Genomic DNA, 23,247 nt, shown 5'->3' with positions numbered 1-23,247 from the left:
AAGTTGAAGCTCTTGCTGTGTGATGTGCCTCTGTTAATGGTGTCTGCTACCTAATGGCTTGTGGGTGCAGCGGTTGGACCAATCAGAAGCTGGATCAGACTAGGCAGAGAATCGACACGATCCCGAAGGAAACATCAAAACGAGAGTTTGGAAACGGTCCGTGATTCGCTTTCCAAACGTAGCTGGTCGATTATAAGAGAAAAATCTGCGTCGCAACGGAGATGAGGAAAAAACGGTCCCATCTGGCTTGTCGGTCTCCAGCAGGGCGGCGCCGCACCTGCGCGACAACAAAGCTTCCGCACTTGATGGGGGTGGCGGCTGGGTCGCCGAGCAGCGGAAACGTTCAGCCTTCGCGCTTCCTTTATCCTATTTGGGCGCCTTCCCTTTGAAGTGTCCCGGCGGCGACGCCTTCGCGGGTCCCTCTCACCTGTCTGCTCGGAGAAGGACGGCGTCCTCGCGGCCGCCCCGGTTCACACAGAGTCCAATTTAACTGCCGGCATCTGATGCGCTTCAGCACCGCGCTTCTGAAAGCGTCCTTTAAAGCGCGGTTTCGCCGGGTAACGGGCTCGGCCTCGTCACAGCCGCCCACGGAGCAGCGCGCGTATACAAGGGATACCCATATCGTCTCTCAGCGGCAACGAGTCGCAAATAATTGCTCCGAATGAGGAAAGGAGCCGTGGAGGAGAACCTCGCGGTGACCCCGCGGGCCGGGAACCGAGGGCAGCCTGCGGACGGATCCGCTCCGAGGACGGGGGTTTACCTCCTCCGCTCCTTCCCAGCTGTCCGTTCTCGCGCGAAGCGCGGCCGCCCTGCACCGGCTGCACGGAGCGCACGAATATAAACGTATAAATATGAATTAAAGGGCTGAATTGAAAAGCAGTTCAGTTACCAGGACCCTGCCAGGCCTTAAGGAGCAGCGGCATATATGGTACAGCAGGTGCCCGGTAGCGAGAGCGGCAAGACGTCGTCGTTCCCCTCGCTTTACGTGTTTTGTGAGAACGTACCAAGGATACACTGAGGTGAGGCATTTTGCTTTATTACCTACGCAATAAATAAAAGCACAACAAGAGATGTCAACGACCCCACGCCGCTATTGAATTTGGGTGCTCTTTACTGCCATCTAAAGGCAGGACAGGGAAACGCAGGCGACGCCCACTGCAACAAACTCATTTTTGAGCACGAAGCGATTGAGGAAAAATACAACTGAGCGCAAAATAAATTTTAAAACGTCTACCTTCGAAAATCCATAGTCTGTTTGTAACGGCAGGAGCCGGCGCAGCTGCTTGCGTTACGGAAGCGTGAAGCTTCGCGGAGTGAACGACAGCTGGCGACGAGGAAAATTCCTGAGTAGAGTCTGTAAGAAAAATACCACCGTACTGTAGTGAAAAACACAGTTATTGTGTGGTAAACGGGCGCACTCTTCATAAGCCACCGTAGCGGTTTTCGCTGGACGGGACCCCGTTATGATGAAGGCTGAATCCACTATGACCCTGTTTATCAATCGGGGTAAGTAGCTCAGTGTAAATTACCCTGGAGCAAAGTGTCACACAACTGACACAATGTAACAAAAATTCTCTTTTTTTCCATTTTCCATTCAGTTTTGTTACATTAAACATATTTTCGGTGTGAGTTTGTACTACGTGACACATCTCACAAAAATACTCTCCACGTTCTTGAAATGAGCGTTTGTTCTTCGCGAAGCGGGACGAGCTACGGTCGGGTGCTCACAGCCCCGGGTTCCAGCCCGACTGCGTTTTCCCGAACTTGCGAAGGAAGTCACCCCGAGCGCGGACCAGGGCCTCTTCGTCGATGTAGACCGCCGCCCTCCTGGCCGTGACGTAGTACTGCACCTTGCGCAGGCTCCAGCCCAGGACGTACATGAGGAGGCCGCAGACGGCGGAGGCGGCGCGCCCCACCCCGGCGTTGCAGTGCACGTAGACCGTGTGACCGTTGGCGAGCAGACCGTGGAGGAGGAAGACCGCCTGGGGCAGCATGCGCACCCTACCTGCAGGGCGACACACACAAACACGCACACGTTGGGGGTTGGGGGCGGTACAGGGTTCGAACCTCTGGAGGTTCCCGGGGTTCGCGGTCGGAGTGCGCGGTTGTGTTTATGCGGGTAACGTGCTCCTGCTGTTTGTTTTTCCGCCACCGGCCGTTTGCCATTTGCGCGACCCTGCGGTTACTGCGGGGCCGCTGAGGAACGTGTGCCTGCGAGCTCCTGGTAGCAACTTCTGGGCTGGAGCTTCAGCTAAACAACGAGCTAAAGCAAACCGCCGGGGCTCGGCAGCATCATCAACACATCGCGGGACCGTTACGGTTTCCTCTCGTTTGGGGAGAGGGGCATCGCCCCGCCCCGCCCCTCGAACCCGTGCCCCTCCGTCCCGTGGCCGCCGGGCTCACCTGGCGTGCTCATGTCCGGCGTGGGGATCCACACGAAGACGAGGCCGCAGTCCCCGTACAGCTGCTCCATGGTGTCCGGGGTGACCTCCTGGACCGCGCTGCGCCGGCAGCCCTGGCAGTTGTTGACCACGTCCCACTCGGTCTGGAAGTTGAGCACCGCCGTGACGCCGAGCTCGTGCTTCATCTTCACGGTGACGTGTTCCAGCTGCCGGGGGCAGCTGCCCAACCACAGCTGGGGCAGGATCCTGGAGGGGAGTGCGGGGGGGCAGCGGCGGCGGCGGCGGCGTCATCACACGGGGCCCTTTGCGGTCGATTGCTCGGCAAACTGCCCCTCTCCACGCAGCAGCCCAGGTAAAGCACCTCACTTTTACACGTTCCGCATTCATTCGCGCAGCTCACACCGCTGGACACTTCAACAGCACTTCGTGAAGGCAAAGTACACCGGTAAACTGGCCATTACTCTATTTACCATGTTTACCGATGTGTTTGTCCTTTTCTGTTACACACAATGGTCTGTTTGTTGATTAATTCCACAGAAGTGACTGAGTGCCACTGGACAGTAAATTGTACTGTATTATACCGTACTGTACTCTGTTGTGCCAAATCCTCCCTCCCTTTGATACGTTTTGGTAACATTCTGCGTTGCTAGGCAACTAAACGCATCCCGTTTAGGTGGCTACAAACGGCGCTGAGCTACGAGGTGGCGGAACGCTCCCTATTGATGCAAAGTTATCAAGCTGTTACAGAAAACATGAAGGCGAGACAAAATCAAAAGCTCCTCCGACGGACCCTTAACCCGGGGTATGACAACAGGAGGTGGGACTCGAACCCGGGGCAGAGGCTCTGACCGCTACGCCGCCTTGCTCCAAATGTCAAGAACGGGAGGCCCGGGGAGCCGCGGTTCCACCGGGAGGCGTCGCGGTGAACATCCGTGACCCTGCGAGAGTCGGGGCCGCGATCCGGATTTAGGCCTCGTTCCCTGCGGCGGCGGAACAAACGCCCGCAGCGGGAGACGCGCTGAATGAAAGGGCGGGTGCACGTGCGCGGTGCGCGCGTGGGGCACGAACCCGTCGCCGAGTCGCTCTCGGAAGCGCCGTAATTGGCGCGTCGCTGCGGAGGGCGAACCCCGAGGGGCGCCGGCGGGCCGGGACTCACATCAACTAAATCGGGACCCCCGGCGAGGCGCTCCCTCGCCCGGCTCCAGCTGCTGGCGCGCGTTCGTTATCCCGGCACCGCGGCAGCCTTCAAACGCAGGAGGAGACGCTCCACACCGACGCCGCGGGGGGTCCGAGCCCTTCGCCCCACTGGGACCGCGAGCGAGCGAGCGCCCGCCTTTGAACGCCGCGTGTCAGAGAGCTGTGTGGGCGGGGCGAGCGAGAGCAGCGCCGCGGTTCGATCTGCCGGGCGCTGAAACCCGGAGCAAAGTATCGGTTCCCCTGAGCGTCTCGCTACTGTTAGCGTGGAAACGTTTCAAACAGAAACGAGTCGAGAGTTCACGTTCCAGCAGGGGGCGCGGCGGTTAGAGCTGCCGCCTCGCAGCACCGGGGTCGTGCGGTTCTGTGGAGCTCCGGGTTGCGGTTCGGGATCCGCTGGAGCATCCGAAGTCCGAGTGCAGAGTCTGCAGTAAAAACACAGTGAATCCCGGGAGCGCAGGTGTGCGAACCAGGTACGTCGTCCTATTTGCACTAACTATACTCTTGGACGTGTCCCGGGTTGGGGACGGATGGGCTCCACTGAGTCGGGACCCAATTTCATTTATAGATTCCACGGGAAACGAGGTTGTGGAGACTTTGGCTCTGATAAAGCGGAAGTGTTTGTGTGTGAGAACCTATCAAGAGTCTCGGAAACTTCCAGTCTTCCTGCCTTTGAACAGACGAGTGACCGCCCCCCCCCCCCATGTCCCCGGTGCAATTCTGAGCCTCGACATCCTGAGGAGTTGAGGTCATGGGGTCGGGGACCGGTTCTGCACTTAAAGACCTGTGTGTGTGTGTGTGTGTGTGTGTGTTTTTCCCGAGGGCCATCACAGGACGTCCCACCTTTGCGTTCACCACGAAGACATGTGAGAATGTGTGTGTACGGCGCACTTTGATCGCAGCCCAGAAACAAGAGCGGCGCCACGATGACGTCGCCGGACCGTCCGCCCATTTTTCAGCGGACCGTCCCGCTCGGAGGGGGTGGGGTCTGCGGAGACACTTTCGGAGCCGAAAACACACCGGCGGCCGTGTCTGGTTAAGGAACGGGGGCTGCCCTTGGACACCGGAGCGAGCCGCACCTTCCTCCGGGTCCCTGCGGTGCGTGACCCCCGTGACCTCGTGTGACCCCTCTGTTCCTCTTGAGATTTTTTTTAACGGTGAAAAACCTTGGATTTGACCGGCGGACAAAATAATGGAAACGGCGCCGAATTCCGCCCCCATTGGTTCCTGCCCGCTCCGGCGGTCTCAAGAAGGGCGGGACGAATCTGCGCGACGGGGGACCTCTTCCTCCAGGCGAGAGGTGGGGGCGCGAGTCAAGAGCAGCCGGTTCCGGCGCGAGGGGACTTGGAACCCACGCGGGGGCCCTACCTGGAGAAGTGCATGGCCTGGTGTCCGGCCACGCCGAAGTAGAAGTCCGTGGTGTGGCGCATCTCGTCGGTGTGACCGCCGGCCTCGATCCAGTGGCCGATGGGGTGGCAGTAAACGCCGTCCACCATGTTGCTCTCGTCGAACACGCAGCACCGGTCGTGGTGAGGACCGTTGCCTGGAGACGGAACGGTGCAGTAAAAGCACGGTAACCGAGCTGCGTTCACCCCGGCGTAAACAGCAATGCGGACGCTAATTAACCCGACGAGGACAGACGAAGGGGGCGCGGTGGGCGGGGCCACGCTCACATACAATGGAGTACAACACAGTATAATAGAATATAAATACCGTAGTACAACAGAGCGTTTCCGCTTCCTTTCGAAACACACACTCAGCGTTTGCCCCCAATAAAGCAAACGTGACCTTTCGTTCATACGTCCACCTTCCTCTAAACGGACGCGTCACGTCTCGCCGGCTTCGGCGGGGACTCGTTTCCGGACCGTTCCGCCGCTGGAAATGATTTTAATAACTGTATTAATTCCCGCTGCGTCGCCACTTTTTCGCAGCCTGTTAGCAGGACCAAACGTGAGAATGAAATTCTGTGATTTATTGTCCGAGTGAGTGAAGCAAGTAGGAAAATAGGCGCAGAACAGCAATGGTCGGAGGGGAACGAACACACACACACACACACACACACCCACCCACCCGCCAGCAGAGCAGATGATAGCAGAGCGAACATGACCTGTGTTTTCCCTCTGAGATCAGAACAGGGGTGTGGAACTGCCGTAATTCAACTCGCTTCCACAGCGTTTACTCTCCTGCCTGCTGTTCCCGAGTGTCGGCGATCGATGTTTATGGGATGAATCGGTCATCAATCACACGTCATGAGCTGTAAATGAATTAAAGTGGCCCCATTTAAAATTAATTTCAAGTTTAATGTAGGTTAAATTCAAAAATATTCGTTTTTTACATTGATTACAGCTGCACCTGAGACGTGCGGAAGCGTTAAGTTCACAACATGGAGAGGAGCGGGTCGCGGTCGCGGTCGCGGCGCTCAGCAAAGCGGACCCCCGCGGCGCACACGTGTCGTCACCGTCATCCCGCCACATCGTTCCCGGGTCGCGAGATGCAAAAATATTTACTGCGGCGACTCTCGAACCGAGTCAGGACGTCGTTTGCATAATTCAGGAGAGATAAATCGCACAGATGTTCGGTTCCGAAACGCGAACTCGCTCCGGGACGAAGCCGCGAGCTCATTTATGAATTGGAGAATAAATAATAGATGCAATCGGAGTAATTATGCTACGCGCGCCGGGGGCCTTTTCGCGGGGTCCGTCGACGACGGAGCCGATCGGCGGTTTCACGCCGTTCAAGAGAGCTGCCGTTGACAAGCTATTGATGAGGTATCGATGAAGTATTGATGAGGTATGACGTCACGGCGAACCCGCCCGCCTGTAACACGAGAAAGAAGATCACTTGCATAATTTGAAATGGGTTAATGATTCGCAAACTGAGCGAGTGTGTTGACTTTTTGAAGCTTCTGTTACAATTTACCCGATACGCACCCACACCTAACTTAATTTTCTTCACGAATCCCTTGCGGAACTCGTCCCCAGCAGCGCGACCATAACCCTGCGAGCCACCGGATGGCGGTCAAGAGCAGCGAGGCGCCGCTTTCCTTCGACTCCCTTCCACGGCGTCTACGGCCCCAGAGCGTCGCTCATCGGCGTCGAGATGAGGAACGACGCACGTGCTGCATCAAATAAAGTTTCGTGGAGACATTCAGCCTTTCAAAATTAGTTTTAACTTTCGTGTAGGCGCGAGGTAAGAAAAATATGAAAATTAAGTCTGAATTCTTTTTTTTATTAAGCTACACATGAGATTTTTCTTGATTCAAAGCAGTGAATAAATCATGCGACCGCATCTGTTTCATTAACATTTTCTTGACTGTGATTTAGTGATGAACGTGACTTCAGTTACGAACAAAACAAGTTACAGACAGACTTCCACCACTGTGACGTACCGCACCATGCTCTGATTTACCATGCTGTGCGCCGTGTCCCTCCTTCGGCACCTGCACTTTACAGCCCCTCCGAACCGGTCCGCAGAAGATCAACGCAAACAGTGACGCCGTGACGCGATCCACGTGAAATTATGTGTATTATGTGCGCGCGTGTCTGTTCCACTCATACCTCGTCGCGACCCTCATCGAATACGACTCTCTGGCGCCACCCAGCGGCCACAGCGACCGGCTACGTCGCTCCACAGACACGCGGCATGTCACGTGGAAGCTGAAAGTTTCATATAAACAAGTGTATATTTTCATTTTTACGCGTCTGCCTTTTATGAACCTAAAATGAGTTGTAAGACAGTACAGCGGCAGCAGTAATTAAATTTGCACTTATCGCTGAGTAATACTGGCGGCGCGTTTGTAATTAATGTAGTAAAGTGAGCAATTTATGAATAACAGTCGTTACGCAGTCAGTCAGCGTGGCGCTTTCGGTGCGATGACTGTCGATCACGGACGCGGGTGACGTAACGTTACCTTCCCACACCAGGTGACCGTCCACGCGCTGCACGAACTTGAACCAGTGCGCCTCGCGGTGCGGCTCCCCGAGCAGCACGTCGCACGTCCAGAGGCAGGGCTCGCGCGCCGGCACCTCGCGCAGCGATGACGTCATGGGCACGGCCCGGCTCGGGTCCCAGCGGCCCAGCTCGTCGCGCGAGCCGAGCACGAGCACCTCGGTATGGCGGCCGCGCGCCGAGACGATCACCCCGAAGCGGAAGAGCTGCATGTCCTCGCGGACTAAAACGGAGTAAAACACACGTGGGTGTGTGTGTGTGTGTGTGTGACAGCCAGTCAGCTGCAGGGTCACCGAGCTATCACCCTGTTTTTACACTCTTCTTACTGTGCTCCGAGTCAGTCAGTGTACACCGCCGAGTTACTGTCTTTACTGGCCTCTCTCACCGCCTTTTACCTCGTTACCGTGTGTCCTCGGACGGCTCGCGCTGCACCCCCTCCCCCGTTACCGAGGCTGGAGGGGGACAATCCGTGCCACGTGCGTTTCCGCTCCCCCCCCCCGACGTGTTTCGTTCAGATTAACTGAGCCCTACAGTAACCCTAACCCTCCACACACACACACGTCTCACAATAATCATGAAGTGACTCACAGTGTGTGTCGGTCTGTGCAGCAGGGTCATTTTTACTCTACATTTCAGTGTAAATTCCCTTCGTACTACTACTACAGCAGGAGGGTGTCGAGGAGCCCAAGGTCGGCCGCAGTTCATCACCAGTTGTGTGTGTGTGTGTGTGTGTGAGAGAGAGAGAGACACGTGACACGACGAGACTGGACAAGGGACAATGAGGGGCGCGTGCACGACACACCGTGTCATCTTCCACTTTTATTAAACACCACTTCACGCGTGGAGGACAGACCAGGGCTGTGTCCGTAGGAGGGGGGGCGGTCCCCTCAATGGACGGCGGTCACGTGACCCTCCCGACCGTCCCGTCCCACGCGGGGCCGCGCTGGAGGCGTCACGTTCGAGCAGCGCGAACCCAGCGCGTGCCGTCGCGTGGAGAAAAGAAGGCACACGGAGCGAAGGGACACCACCCCCCCCCGCCCTCCACCACCGGGAGGACAATTAATATCGGAACCCATTTCAATTAAGTGTTTCTCACGTGTTTCCTGCAGGAAGCAGCGTCGCGTGGAGCCGCAGAGTCTCTACAGAATAGCAGTTTAACATTAGTGTCGCGCGCGTGAAATATATATGAAATAGAGCAAAATTCAAACTGGTCCATTCCGGAGTAAAGTGCCAGTGATCAATACACTCAAACATTTATTTATTGCTCGCGGTAAATAAACCTGATGCAACCGGGAAAGAAAAAAAAAAAAAAGAGCGATAGAATCGGCGGCCGCAGGCAGATTTCCTGCTGAAATCTGGACGCCTGTGTGTGTGTGTGTGTGTGTGAGACCTACAAACTCGAAAAGGTCCATGAAGCTGGACTAGAGATGATGTGATATGAGAAGAATATAAAATAAAATTAAAAAAAGAAAAAAAAAAAACCCAGAAGTGCGCACAAATACGTTCCTATTGCTCAGTCCATCAGAAGGAAGGAACACGCTGTTCCCGGAGCGTCACTTTCGTCACGAAGCTCACCGGGGACAATGACGTCACACTGACACGAGTCGCGCGGGACGGGGCAGGACGCACGAGTCAACCGCCCTCCCTCCATTAAGGCTCTGCTTCCACGCCGATGCTACAGAGAAGTTACCCGTTATGTATAAAAATAAATTTAAAGTCGTTTATTTACACGCCGATAGATTAAGGAGCGCAACGGTCACGTGTGTTACGCCTGTAGGGGCAGCGCGACGGCGTCACGCCACGGGCTTGAGGACGGAGCGCAGCGAGCGGCCGTCTTTCGTGAGCTCCCTGGTGAAGCACATGCAGGGCAGCGGCACGGCCTCCAGGCGGCGCTCCACCGCGTTGAAGCGGCACTCCCTCAGGTGGTCGGCCATGCTGGCGATGTCGGCGAACTTCCACTCGCGGACGGTGCCGAAGGCCGTGCTGAAGCGCCACACCTGCGCGGGAAAGAGCGACAGCGGCCGTTAGTCGGCGGGAGCGGACGCGCCGGCAGAGGGCGCCGCGATCTCCGCCGACATTCCAACCTTGTTCTTTATCCGCCAGCAGGGGGCGCCGCGCCTCTTCTCCCAGAGCAGCACCACCATGCCGCGCGTCTGCAGCAGGCTGGAGCACAAGTCCCTCATGGTGCGCGAGACCCGCGACAGCTGGCACAGGCTGAAGCCGTCCAGGAAGGCGGCGACGTGCTGGAGCACCTCGAAGGGCAGGCCGCTCAGGCGGTCGCAACCGGGTCGCCCGGCGGCGATCTGCTCCGCGGGCGGCGGACCGGGCCGCACGCCGAAGGAGCGCAGGTGGCGGTCGTGGACGACGCGGGAGCCCTGCACGGACGGGCAGAACCTCCGCTGGGAGAACGTGCAGCCGTAGTAGGCGAGGGGGCAGCGGCGCTCCATCCAACCGTTGAGCCCGGCGTGGATGTCCCCGTGGACGTTCTTGAAGTGGGACGAGAACTCGTCCCTGCGGAAGAGCTGCCCGCACACGAACGTGAACATGGAGCGCTGCTTGGTCTGGTAGCGTGCGACGCACTCGAGGACCAGGTCGAGGCGCAGCGTGCCGAACGGGCTCGGGTTGCTGAGCTGCGGGTTGGCGTGGTCGCAGGCCGACGCCGAGGCGATGTCGCCCACCATGGTTCTCGTGGCCAGGATGGCCGAGGGGAAGGAGAAGGTCTGCGTAGCGGCGTCCGCGCGTAGGATGGGGACGCGGCTGCTCTCGGAGACACCGCCGCGCCCGCCAGGAGAGTCTCCCAGGCAGAAGAGCAGAGCCGCGGTGACCAGGTCCACTCCGTGGACACCCTCCGGACCTTCCGGCACGTCCAGATCCGACGTGTCCACCGCTTTGTCCTCCGTTTCCACACGCACCTGGAACGGTTGGGAGAAGAGCGCCTTCCCACTTCCGGGGAGGGGGAGCACCCTGCCCCCGACCCGCCCGTCAAAGGAATGCGGTGCCGAGTCCCGCGGTCCCTCGTTTCGCGTGTCCTCGGGAAGCAAGGTGCTCCTCTCGCTCCTCGAGCCTTCCTGGACCTCAACAGCTATGGAATGACTCTGAATTTCCTGGTCTTTTTCTGCTTGGACCGCGTCCCAGAACCCATTAGCATCCGGGTGCTGCGCTTCTCCGGCCCCCGAATCCCTTTCAGCCAGACGTCCCTGGTCCGGGGCTCCGTTTCCATGGAAACCGTTGTGGGGGGACCCCTGGTCCTTTGTCTTCAGATTTGCTGCCTCTTTTTTCCCCGCAACTTCTTCCAAGAACCCTGAGAATCCATTCTCCTCTGCATGCCTGTTGTCCCCTGCGTGGTCCCCTGCGTGTGGCACCGCGCGGACCACTCCCCCCACCGCCCCAAGGTCACGGTCAGACACGACACAATCCAAATGCGGGGCCTTGAGGCGCGGATCGTCGTGGAGCTCCCCGTCACCGTCGGTTCTCCCCTCGGACAGAAACCCGTTGGCCAGGTCCTCACCCAAATGGCCGGTTCCATTAGTGACCTTTTCCTGAGCCGAACTCTGTACCGCCGTCACCTTCTCGCTCACCCCCCGCTGCTCCCGAATGCCGTGCGGCATCATGGTGGCCACTTTGAGGGACTCCAGAAGCATCTGCTGATCCTGCAGGGCCAGCGCCATGTCCAGCTGCTCAGTCTGGTCCACGTCCCTGCTCAAGTTCTCATAGGAGACGCGGTCAGCGTAGCCCACGGGCCAGCGGTTCCACTCCATGGTGCAGCACACGACGCTGGCCGGACACACCTCCAGGTGCTCGGCCACTTTGTTCCGCGGCACCGTGAAGGGGCAGCCAAAGGCGCTGTTCAGACATGGCGTCCTCTCCAGCGGACACAGCAGGCGGTGCTCGTCCGTCTTGCACGCGTGGAACACGGCTCCGCACACGAGCGGGCAGCCGATGAGCTCGCAGGCCACGCCCACCTCGGGCCTCGCCATGCAGCGCCGGTTCAGACAGGCCTCGCAGTGCAGGTGCCGCGTCTCCGTCGCGGGAAAATCGCACTCTGCAGCATGGCAAGAAAACCGAAATTGGGGAAAGAATTGGGGGGGAAAGAGGAAAAAGAAAAACACGTATAACCAAACTGGATAGAACTGGATTTTGCGGACAAGCAAATACACTCGTCTTTTCCCACCTTTCCTCTGGGGGTCACAGGCCGCTTCCATATTCAGCGTCGCCCTGAAAGAAGGAAGTAAAATTATAATTATTATCCCATAAAAGTAAGATGTGCTCATGAGTTTACTGACAGCGCCGTCTTAATACCTGCAGCAATAATTAAAAAACACGGGGGGGTTCGACAGCCACCGTGTGCCGGGAGTGATGATGTCACCGTACCAGAGCGCGGGGCGGGCGAAACGTTTCGCTCAGTTTGTTCGGTGCCCTTTTCGAAAATGCCATCCACAAACGCATCCGCTCGGCTGATGCCTCCTCCAGTCAGGCTGAAGAGGCAGTAAATCACAGTGATGACCCCCCTCCCCACCACTCCTCCTGGCCTGGCCCTGATACCACGGTAAAGTAACAGAGCGGCCACTCCGTACGCAGAGCTCCGGTCGCTTCTGAGCAGATTTTTACACCGTCCGGCTCTGTGTCCACAGCCGGTGTGTTTTTCAGCAACCCCTCAATGTCATGGGGTCACGACCCAGGAGGGGACATTTCCCAGAAGTGCTGCCTGTGGTGAACAGGACTGCAGGTTAACCTGGATAAATGTGCAACATAATTTAAATAATGCAACAAAAAATCTGTAACAAAGTCAGTTTTTCCAGAGCTGTAAGTTGATCGGTGCAACGGGACCGAAACTCCCACAGTTACGGTAAATTAGAGTAAATGTTGAGAGAACTTGTAATACTACTGTGCAATGGAGTACAATACTCCCTTTCCCCACACATCACCCTGGAGCGCTGACTATAAATATAAACGTCCACGCGCTCCGAGATGCATCACCATGGCGACACAAACAACACACTGGCAAAGTAAATCAGAATCAGAATCAGAATGACAAAGTATTAGTGCTAAACTGTAGTACTTCTGCTGTGAGACAGCGTAGATCACACCCTCCGAGCCCTGCCACCTGTTCAGTGTGACACTGACTGACAGGTGGTGACAGGTGATGACTGATGAGGATCACCATCCTGTGGCCAGTCTCTCACACCCCCCCCCGGAGCCCCCCAGTCCACCTGAGGAGGAGGATGTATGCAGACTGATGGAGACACATTCATCATCAATACCCCCATCATCATCATCATCATCATTATTATTCTTCCCTGCAGCCCAGCCCCTTTCGTTGTTATTTTTGTTGTTTTGACTGTCGGGTGGCTGCACCAGTAGGATGCTGGGTCGAAGCCCGGAACTGAGATCCGCCACCACTCTCAGTCTCTCACACTGTGTTTTTCCTCTCACTCAGTTGTTAATTCACTTAGTTATCATCTCACCCAGTTTATTTTTGTTTACGTTTTCGGCTCTTGTTGTTTCCATCTCTGCCCTGTCTGGCTGTCATCGCCGCCGGACTTCTCTCTCTCACAACTTACTTTTCTCCGCCCAAAAAACACTCCGTCGAATCCCACTCACCGCGGCGGCTCGACCCGCTGCCCCCTCCACGCCCCTCCGCCGTGTCCCCGGATCCCTCCGGCTCCTTCTTCTCGCCTTTATCCCCCACTTTTTCCCGCCGACTCGCCCGGTTCCCACCGCTCACGTCCAATAATCCCCAACCGCTCGCTCCCCTGTCGGCATCTGACTGTGCGAGGCTGGGTCGCTGCCGTGCTGCGTCATGACGCACAACGTATACGTCACCGGAAGTGCGTTTAAAGAGCCCGCTCGGTTCTGCCTGTTGCGTCGCGCTGTGTGACGTCATGACGGACTCCAGAACGAACAACAGTACAACTGCAAACACAAAGCTCCCCTCTCCCCCGTTGTAGAAATTTAACATTAAACTATTCACTGTTCTACTTTCTAAAACTCCCAAAACCTTGAGAAGTGAGCCTCTATTAACGTCTTACCCCACTGGTGATGAATGAAGTCTTTATTTACTTTTTTTGTACATTTATGTGTCTATATTACTTTTTGTATTTCAATTTTTATTTACCTGTCTGGTTGTATGTATTTAGACATTTTCTTTTTGATGTATATTCCCTGTAATATTTGGATGTGGGTCCATGTTTTCAGTCCTCACTTCTGTAATTGCTGTTTTTTTAAGTTAATAGAAAGGAAAAAGCAGTGCGAAATGCACAGCGAGCGTCAGGCCGCATCGTTTCGTCTGACTCTCTGGTCGCCACGTGTGGTAAACGCTGATGCAGTTGTGCGGAGGAATCGCGGTCAAAGAAGAAGAGGAGGATGGAGGATGACGTTTTTGTGCAGCCATGTCTCTCACGCACGCACACTTGACTAATTCCCTCGTCACCTGGACAAAGTTCTCCCGGCTGAGCTTCCGCGGAAGGTCGGGCCTCCCGAAGGCCACGCACGGCCTTCGCCAGGTGTGCGGCGGACGTGCGGCGTGCCGCGAACGCACGTCGTTTCGGACCGTCCCGACACCCTGGGGATGGGCTGAGGTACCCTGGGGGTTCACCAGACATCCTCCCGGGCAAAGACCGCGGGTTTACCACGTTCCGTCACCGTGCCGGGACTCACTGCCGTTCCTCGAACGCCGGGTGTCGGGGCCACGCGGTCGGAGGTACCGCCGCGCTGGCTCCGGGGTCGAACGGCAAAGGGCGCTCGGGGCTCCTCGCCGACCGCGTCGGGTCTGCTTTCCGTCTCCTCCGCGTTCGGCTGCGCCGTCCCCTCCGTCTCACCGGGAAGGTGGTGGCAAGTTCACAGCATCCCTTGATTTGTTTCGGTGATGCAGCTGCTCTCGTTTCGTGACTCTGCGCTACTTGTTCTGCTGTCTTGTTCTTCGCGTGGCCTGAGGCCGCTGCTAAGGAGGGCGCTGAGCACCAACAGCCCGAACTCCACAAGATAAGAGTAACCTTACTTTCATGACTACATTACAGTATCTAAATACTTAAAATGTAACTACTGGACTGTAGTCCAGCCACCCTAATTGTCCAGGGCACAGTCATGGTGGTCCAGAGCCTATCCCAGAAGGTTGTGCTTCCTATTAATCTTGTGCACCATTGTAGAGTAATCTCACAAACACACACACACGCACACGCACATTTGCTGAAGCTGCTTGTCCCGAGCGGGGTTGCAGCGAGCCGGAGCCTAACCCAGCAACACAGGGGGCAAGGGTGGAGGGGGAGAGGACACACCCAGGACGGGACACCAGTCCATCACAAGGCATCCCAAGCGGGACTCGAACCCCAGACCGGCCAGAGAGCAGGACCTGGCTAAGCCCACTGGGCCACTGCGCCAGCACGCCCCCCCTGTAATCACACGCTGTATAGTAAAGACATATTAAACAACTAACTGTGGTACAATAAGTAAATATTAAATACAGCAGTAACTGAAGGCTACCCTGGGAGCACAGCTGTACAGGATGAGAACAAACCCTGTTTCCTGCCAGGAGTCCAAAACGATGACGGATGCCCTATCTTTTCTGCGCCCTGTTTCTCTACCCTCGATCAAGGCGTTTACCCTGACCCGCCCCAGTAAAATTTACCCAGCATATTTAGGGGTAAATCACTGTAAGTGGTTCAGCGCTGCAAGGCGCTTTGGAGAAAAGTGTCAGACAAATGTAATGTAAAGGAAAGATTTGTAAACTCTTGTCTGGACAGTTATGAGTGTTTATTTAGGTTTTTGGGTGTTTAGTTTCATCCAAAACCAGGCAAAGGGCACTCGGGCTCCGTGGAAACTGAGGCTCTCATTAGATGCGTCTCCTATCGCCCGTCATCCCGCGCTCGCTGCCAGGTCTCGTCGGTTACCGCGGAAACGGGAAGACGCAGCCGGCTACGGCTCGTTCGGAGGCGCTCCGGCCGGGCTAATGAGCAGGCGGGGGGGGGTGCGGTGGCTCCGAATCGCACCGAGCCGAAAAGAGGAAAAACATGTTGTGGAAACAGGCGCCGGCATCTCCCCCGGAGCAGACGCTGCGATGGTAGCAGGCCTTGGCTTGAACGACGCGCCCATATTGAGCCTCGTATCTCCAGATGGAGAGTCACTAAACAGAGCACTAATGAGCCAGGACACAGTTATTATAACAAACGACTTCCATGGGATTGTGATTAATGAACTCGTCATGATTCGTCACCACGTGTGGGTTTCTATTTATTCTGGGCTCTCCGTCGCTCCGTGTTTAGGGCTGCACTGGCCTCTTGTTCGTCTGTATAACTCTGCCTTTACGCTGGCTTGGCCTTCAGCGATGGCCATTGTACTAAGTGTCCTGAAGCATCCTGGGAATGCCAAGGTAGGCGAGTGAGCGACCTCTGGTTCGAGTGCTTATTTCAGTCGGCGCTTGGTTACCAAGGCGACTCACAGTCCCCGAGATGGGTCCTTCTGCGCAGCCGGTTGTATTTGCCGGGCTTAAGTATCCGGTCAGGGTCGTTCTTTTCCCGACCCGGAGGGATCCCAGCCGTAACCTTCTCTAAAGCTCGTGGCCTGTGAGGTGCTGCTGTTCGGCCGGTGAAGAGCAACGTGGGGAACTTGGTGCCGAGCTCTTGAACCTTCGCTCGTCACTTCACGATGATCCAGCGTGAGGAGGCCGCTCTTCGGGTTCCTTCCCGACGGCGTTTCACGCGACTTCGCCGGCGAGACGGGTACAGGCCTCACGGGTCTTTTCGCACTGCTGCTGCTCGATGTCTCTATGCGGATTGCACCGGGCACACCGATCACCTGTAGCGAACCCTAGGGCCCAGAGCATGCCCCTCTTAGGGCCTCCGATTTGAATATCAGCTAAAGAGAGAGCTGGTCACTGTCGTTGCTCTGAGACCTGAAGAAAAGGCAAACATCATCCATTTAGGAAGGTTGCTGGATGTTGTGGTGCTGGCCCCCCGTAGCACCTGACCTGCGTGATGGGATGTGGGTTCAAATCCTGCTCAGTCTGTGTGGAGTTTGCTTGTTCTCCTCGTGTTAGTGTGGGTCGCCTCCCGGTGCTCCGGTTTCCTCCCACAGTCCAAAAGCAATGTTTTTCAGCTCAAATGGTGGCTGTAAATTGTCCTTAGCGTGTAGCCAAAGAGTGCGAAACACAAACTGTGGGCCTGTTAGCGGATCACGGGGTGACCGCCGCGGTCTAGGAGTTCTGCGGGATCGCCGTGGTCGAGAACGTCCCTGCCGCTCAGCAAATGTCGCTTGACCTTTACGGTTGATCATCTTACCGCGTCATCGTTTGCATTCCATCATTAATTCTCTGTTGCAGCTGTTGCCTCGACTGCCAGCGCCCCCCTGCCTTGGCGTTGGGTTCGTATCCCAAATCTGCGACACATTCAGCTGTGTTTATGGAAGGAGGAGTCAACGCTGCCGGATTCTGCGCCGGTTCCGGGTCTCCTTTGAGCACCTTCGCGCCGATGATCCTGTCAGGAGACACGGTTCCGGAAGCCTGGCTGACCTTCGACCTGGCACTCAAACTGCAATGACCCTACAGCCGTCCGTGCCGTTAAGAATCCTTTCAAGGTGACTTGTCCGCGAGACCGTTACACAAGAGAATGTTCGGAGCAGATCTCACTCGCCCCCGTCCTCTACGTCCCTGGTTTGAGAGCGGCCCGGGCAGCTTTTCCCTGCCAGGCGTCAGCGTGCAGAGCCCTGGCCGCATCCCACAACGCTGTCATACGCTGTTTGGATCAGTATCAGAGCCGTGCCCCGCAGCGGGTCGCGGGCTCCCTCGTCCCAGCGTTCTCCGCACGCAGACCCGGCCGATGCGTCTGAGTCAAACCGCGGCCGCGTCATCTGCGGCGGAACCCCAGCGCGGCCCGGGGGCTGGTTTGGTCCCGTCCCCGGCGAACGCGAAAAGACCTCTGCCACGTGGTCTGCTCCTCACCTCGGTGCCGAAGCTGGGCAAACGGCAGAAATACTGCGGTGTAACTCTTCACGTCATCACACAGAGAATGGAGAGGACCGGCAATAAGAGCCCCCCTCAGTGCGTTGATTGAGTGTCGGTTGCCACGGAGACGGTTATGCTCTGTGGTCCTGCCCTGCGTCGCCCCGCCCTCCCACTGCACTCATTTTTTTGCTTTATGTATGTTTTCCCCAAATACAGGGATTAAAACCAAAACGAAGATGACGTTCCACCTAAAAACAACACTTGAAGAACTCCCAAAAATTCTCATTAAAATCGACAGTCTTACACTAATAGCTGCAAAACGAGTCCCGTCCTACAAACCCACAAAACTTCTCCCTCCACCGCAATCCAAACACACACAGCACAGTCATTGAGTCACATTAACAAGAGCAACGGTGTCCCGTTACACTCGATACACACTTAACGAACCAAACACGCATCCGCTCACATTAACTATCCGGTAACATCATGTTTAACGCATCGGTGACATTACAAACACGGTCTTGTTACTTCGGCGAATATAATAAACGCGAGGCTGCCTATCAATAACTGCAACGGCTGAAACAAAAACATGATGCAACAAAAACATAAAGGAAAAACAAAAACTAATGCACATCTACAGTGGGAAAGGCATCATGCGCTAAGACCAAGGCCACAGATGCTGAACAATTACATTTATTCACTTAGCAGACACTTTTGTCCAAAGCAACTTCCAATGAACTCTATGTCATGTTATCAGCCCACACGCCTCATTCACCACGGTGACTTACACTGCTAGATACACTACTTACACTGGGTCACTCATCCATACATCAGTGGAACACACACACACTCTCTCTCTGTCACTCACACACTATGGGTGAACAGCATGTCTTCAGACTGTGGGAGGAAACCAGAGCACCCTAAGACTTACACTGGGGCACTCATCCATACATCAGTGGAACACACTCTCTCTCTCTGTGTCACTCACACACTATGGGGAACCTGAACAGTATGTCTTTGGATTGTGGGTGGAAACCAGAGCACCCATAGGAAACCCACACAGATGCAGGAAGAACATGCAAACTCCATACAGACTGAGCAGGGATCGAACCCACGTCCTCTCGCACCACCCAGGCACTGGGAGGCAGCAGCAGCACTACTTCCTGTGCCACTGTGCTGCCCTGAACGTTACAGCTCGTGTCCCGCAGGGACAGTTTGCCGTCATCCACAGGGCGCAGTAACACACACTTAAAGACCCAATAAACAGAAGCACTGCAGACCAGAACACTGAACACCAACACGAAAACTAAACCTCCAGCTCCCCCACACGATGCTATATGTGGGAAATGCAGCTGTCTGTGGTACTGCGCTGAAGGGACAGCAGGGGGCGCTGTCACTCTGTGTCCGAAGAGCCCAGGCAGCAGGAGATGTTCTTGAGGAGGTTCCTGAATGACACCAGGAGCCCTGGACTTGGTGTTTCCTCTCATCGGCCTCAACAACGTGGAAGTACCGTGGAATGTGGTAAATCGTCTGTGTGTGCGTGCGTTTCCCTTCCAGCACACACACACACACACGCGCTTTTTGATGTTTCCATGGCTCAGGATCAAATGTGTTTTACCGCGGTATGCCATTGCGGTGTTTATTAGAGGATGGCTGCTGGTAGGAAATGAATTTTTTCCATCATGCTGGTATTGGTTTCTGTTTGCCGCTCTAAGATTCATGTAAGGTGGTATTAAATAAAATGGGGAGGGCGTAGAACTGCCCCATGGGGGGCCGAGGGGGGGAGGGCAGCAGCTCTAACAGCTGCATTACCTGTGGATTCTGCTTGCATGTTTTACCCATGGTTTTACCTGAACCTTTACTGACTTAGCTGGAGTAAATACACACACCCACACCCACAGTGATCTGCAAAAGACTGCAGGTTTTTCTGGGTGTAACACACCTCATCATTGCCCCTCATTCCCACCCACCACCCAAGAGAACAGGGACCAGTCTGTTCACCACTGATGGCTGTTAGCATATGAGTGGGACTTGAACCCATGTCCTGAGGACACAGCGGTTTGATGATACACCGATAGGGAGGCCTGGAGCCCACCTCTATAACCCAGAGGACCCAATGTGGTGAGATGGAGGGTTTGCCAAGGTGGTTGTTAGGGATGTCACCTTGCAGTGAGCAGGTGCTAGGTTCGAATCCCACCTCTTGGTACTTGCTCTGAGTTGATACAGTAAAAATTACCCAGCTGTGTAAGTGGGTAAATCAGTGTAAAGTTGGTTATCTAGCACCATAAGTCACCTGGAATAAAGGGGACAGATAAATGAAGGAAAGCGGTTAAGGTGAGACTGGAACACGGCTTGTCGAAGGGGAGGATACGGCAGCCGGACGTCCCTAAAAGCACAAACACACGCACAACGACGTGTCATCCGTTTTCTCACGCCGCCGTGGTGGAATCAGGCCGTCGATGTCACCGCTCCCCTCTTTCCGTGTCGCTCGCTGCGTTTTCCGGAATCGCGTCTCGCATACGAAGTGCGAGGTCCGGGGCGCAGCAGCACCGCACGGTTCTGGGTTCAGTGACCCGATGCACAGCTGGGCTCTGTCTGCGTGTGTGAAAATCAGAGCGTGCAGCTGTTTGTGCCGGCGTCGCTCTGCGTAGCGTCTCTCTCCCTGTCCTCACATCCTCCCGGCTCCCGGGACGCGACGCACACGTGTGCTGATGCCTCAGTGCCTCTGCTCTCCTTTCCACTCCAAGGTCACGCTTGTCAGTTGCTCTCTACAAGCAGTACAGAGGATGGAGTACGCGCAGCGTGGGGGGGGTCCCGTCAGGGTAACTCCTTCTGACACCCGCGCTTAATCACCGACAGGGTAACAGACTCTCCGCCCCGCCTCCGCCGCAGATGGCTGTCTGTTCCAACCCCCTCCTCCCACCGTGATCATCGGGCTGCAGTAACTGTTTGCTGATTTTCGGCCCCTCCCCTCAGCTTCGCCATATATGTCAACATTTCAGATCTATTTTTTTCTCTTTTCCATCCAAGAGATTAGCATAAATGTATGAATCATGATGGATACACAGTTTAGGGCCGTCTCCAGGCTGAAGGCTCCTCGGCTGGGGGATCCTTCAGAACTCATGATCAACAGCTGGGGTTGAGCCTTCATGGCCTTCCATAGCTCTTCGTGACCCTTCATGTCCCGTCATAACCCTTCAAGGACCTTCATGGCACTTGGAGAGACTTCATTCCCTTTGGTTACCCTTCATAGCCTTTCATAAGCCTTCATGAGTTTTCTATCTTCTTTATGACCCTTCAGGAGTCTTCATGAACCTTTTTAACCATTCATGGCCCTTCATGAGTCTTCCTTGCCCTTGGAGACCCTTCATGGCCCTTCGTGGCCTTTCTTTGTCCTCCAGACCCTTGCTAATCCTTCATGGCCCTTTGCAGCCCTTCATGGCTTTTCTTAGCCCTTCATGGTCCTTGGTGACCCTTCGTAGCCTTTCATAGCCCTTCATAGCCCTTCTTAGTCCTTCATGGCCCTTCATAATATCCCTTCATGGCGTTTCATAGCCATTCATCGACCTTTGTGACCCTTCATGGCCCTTCATTACCATTAATAGCCTTTCATTAGCCTTCATGAGTTTTCCAGCCCCTTTATGACAATTTATGAGTCTTCATTAACCTTTTTAACTCTTTAACTTTAAGCACTTCATGAGTCTTCCTGGACCCTTTATAGCTCTTCATAGCCCTTCATAGCCCTTCATAGCCCTTTGTGACCCTCCCTGACCTTTCATGCATTCCTATCATGCAGGTTCCTCCGGCAAGTTAAGCCAGGACTGCAGTTCCACAGTAGTGATCTGGGGGTTCGGCGGGGTCTGCTGTGGGTTGTTCACCATGGGGACAATGTATTGGGCACTGGATAATTGGTGGGGTAGACAGTAAGTGACCTCTCAGAGAGGTCAAGGGGAACATACACATGTGAAAGGGAGGGCACAGGGGTCGAGCAGATGTAGGGCAGGGGCGGAAGGGTAGGTGGAGAGGAGCATTAGCACTTACTAGACTAAGGAGCTACAGAAGAAGACAAAGCAAGAGTTCAGCCCGACATCATGGCTACAGTGTGCGCCAGAATGCGTTAGGCTCCTGAATGGGGTCAGTCCCTCGAAAGTGATTAAAAAAACATGGTGCTATCCATTCCTTGGTTCCAAACCGCAGATGACCGTGCGCATAGAGACTCTTCAGGTGAATTTCTCCAGGAGTGACCAGAGCCGACATGTCCTCTGCAATGGGTATGGGGACCTTGGACATGCTGAGTCTCAGGTACCATCATTTCATGTTTTTTGTTCTCAGAAAAACAGATTTCAAAAGAATATACTTATGACACCAGGCAAGCTTTAAACAATATTTTCTCTCAGAAATATGAACTAAAATGAGCTCTTCAGCGGGGACGCGGTGGCGCAGTGGGCTTGGCCTGGTCCTGCTCTCTGACCGGTCTGGGGTTTGAGTCCCGCTTGGGATGTCTTGTGATGGACTGGCGTCCCGTCCTGGGTGTGTCCCCTCCCCCTCCAACCTTTCACCCTGTGTTGGCAGGTTAGGCTCTGGCTCGCCGCGACCCCACTCGGGACAAGCAGTTTCAGCCAGTGTGTGGTGTGTTTGGGTTCTTCAGCCATGACATTTAATTTCATTTAGATTTTATGTTTGCATTTAGTAATTTTGCAGAAGTGGGGTTGAGGTGAAACAGCCGTGGTGTAGGTGTTTATAGTCTGACTTGCAGGTCCTGATTGCTACTTTTCTGCAAGGGATTTTCAAACTGCTGGTGGTGGAGATAATTGGTGGAAGTAATTCTTTTTTCTCCAAAATCCACTCTGCCCAGTTGACTGGGTCGGAGTGAGAGCCCAGCATGGCCCTGAGGCCTGGCGTGGGGTGACCCCGCCAGCCAGCCATCCACCATTAACAACCGCTTCTCCCGAGCGGGGTAGCTGCGAGCCAGACCCCTACCCGGCAACACCGGGCTCAAGGCCGAAGGGGTGGGGACACACCCCGGACAGGACACCAGTCCGTCGCAAGGCACCCCAAGCGGGGCTTGAACCCCAGACCCACCACGTCCCCCGTGACCCCACAAAACATCCCATTATCTCCCTCATACTGGAGTTTCCATTATTCCCAGCGAACACAGCTCCGTGTGTGTGTTAATGTGTGTGTGTGTGTCACAGTGAGATGTAGTTTAACGAGGGATCTGAGCTGTTCCTCCACCTGAGCAGAAAGACTGTTGCTGCCACACAGATAGACACACACACACACACACACACACACACTCCTCCTTCCCGCACATGGGGACTCGCATCCCGGGTCCTGATGGGCTGAATGACAGACACACGGGCGGGGGTTTGGTGGGGGGGTGGTGTTCTCACTGGGAGGAGAAGGAGGAGAAAAGAGAGAGAGAAGGAGGAGAGAGAGAGAGGAGAGAAGAGAAGGATCCGCCGGAGCGGCACAAACTCAGGTGCGCAAGAAAAGGACGGAGAGAATGGTCATCATCAGCACCATGATCATCATCATCAGCATCACCACCATCATCGTGATGGTCCAGGACGGCTGCAACAACACGCGCGGGTGAGTGTCAAGAGCGAGTGTGTGCGCGCTGCGAGTGGCGCTGAGTGGAGACGAGCGCGGTCCGCTTCCCTTCCGACGGACGAGACGATCGAGCGGATTCCTCCACAGCGCGCGCTCCGATGAATCGCACTTCTTATGAATTACTCCTATTATGAGACAGTGTCGCCACTCGTGCCG

General features: G+C 55.4%; 2 protein-coding genes across 9 annotated transcripts; both read right to left on the bottom strand.

The window, feature by feature from the left end:
* Positions 1-894: 894 nt before the first annotated feature.
* On the bottom strand, positions 895-8,224 carry epm2a (EPM2A glucan phosphatase, laforin). 7 transcript variants are annotated; one of them, XM_029253612.1, is made up of 5 exons: positions 8,133-8,224; positions 7,507-7,767; positions 4,965-5,139; positions 2,404-2,648; positions 895-2,005 (listed from the first exon to the last, which is right to left on the bottom strand). In XM_029253612.1, exons 2-5 carry the CDS (start codon positions 7,754-7,756, stop codon positions 1,725-1,727), a joined length of 951 nt encoding a protein of 316 aa, XP_029109445.1. In that variant the 5' UTR covers positions 7,757-7,767; positions 8,133-8,224; the 3' UTR covers positions 895-1,724. The 7 variants fall into 7 exon arrangements, with proteins under 7 accessions (XP_029109445.1, XP_029109437.1, XP_029109439.1 ...); XM_029253604.1 differs by lacking the exon at positions 8,133-8,224 and adding an exon at positions 7,871-8,025; XM_029253606.1 differs by lacking the exon at positions 8,133-8,224 and adding an exon at positions 7,908-8,025.
* Positions 8,225-8,243: 19 nt separating this feature from the next.
* On the bottom strand, positions 8,244-13,336 carry LOC108920459 (F-box only protein 30-like). Of its 2 annotated transcripts, XM_029253594.1 has the most exons (4): positions 13,146-13,336; positions 11,716-11,759; positions 9,629-11,586; positions 8,244-9,541 (listed from the first exon to the last, which is right to left on the bottom strand). In XM_029253594.1, the coding sequence occupies exons 2-4, from the start codon at positions 11,744-11,746 to the stop codon at positions 9,338-9,340; spliced, it is 2,193 nt and encodes a 730-aa protein (XP_029109427.1). In that variant the 5' UTR covers positions 11,747-11,759; positions 13,146-13,336; the 3' UTR covers positions 8,244-9,337. The 2 variants fall into 2 exon arrangements, with proteins under 2 accessions (XP_029109427.1, XP_029109422.1); XM_029253589.1 differs by lacking the exon at positions 13,146-13,336 and having other exon boundaries at positions 11,716-12,109.
* Between the last annotated feature and the right edge of the window lie 9,911 nt (positions 13,337-23,247).

This window comes from Scleropages formosus, chromosome 1, assembly GCF_900964775.1.
Source record: "Scleropages formosus chromosome 1, fSclFor1.1, whole genome shotgun sequence".
In the NCBI taxonomy this organism is placed as follows: domain Eukaryota; kingdom Metazoa; phylum Chordata; class Actinopteri; order Osteoglossiformes; family Osteoglossidae; genus Scleropages; species Scleropages formosus.
This window is presented reverse-complemented; position numbering and strand designations above follow the sequence as displayed.

Coding starts and splice junctions, on each gene's coding strand:
- LOC108920459 (XM_029253589.1), bottom strand. CDS start 11,815: ATGAGCACATCTTACTTTTATGGGATAATAATTATAATTTTACTTCCT. Junction 11,587..11,715: donor CTGTGACCCCCAGAGGAAAG/GTGGGAAAAGAC, acceptor GCCATGCTGCAG/AGTGCGATTTTCCCGCGACG. Junction 9,542..9,628: donor GCTGGCGGATAAAGAACAAG/GTTGGAATGTCG, acceptor TTTCCCGCGCAG/GTGTGGCGCTTCAGCACGGC.
- epm2a (XM_029253595.1), bottom strand. CDS start 5,395: ATGAACGAAAGGTCACGTTTGCTTTATTGGGGGCAAACGCTGAGTGTG. Junction 2,649..4,964: donor CAGGCCATGCACTTCTCCAG/GTAGGGCCCCCG, acceptor ACTCCCCTCCAG/GATCCTGCCCCAGCTGTGGT. Junction 2,006..2,403: donor GCCGGACATGAGCACGCCAG/GTGAGCCCGGCG, acceptor GTCGCCCTGCAG/GTAGGGTGCGCATGCTGCCC.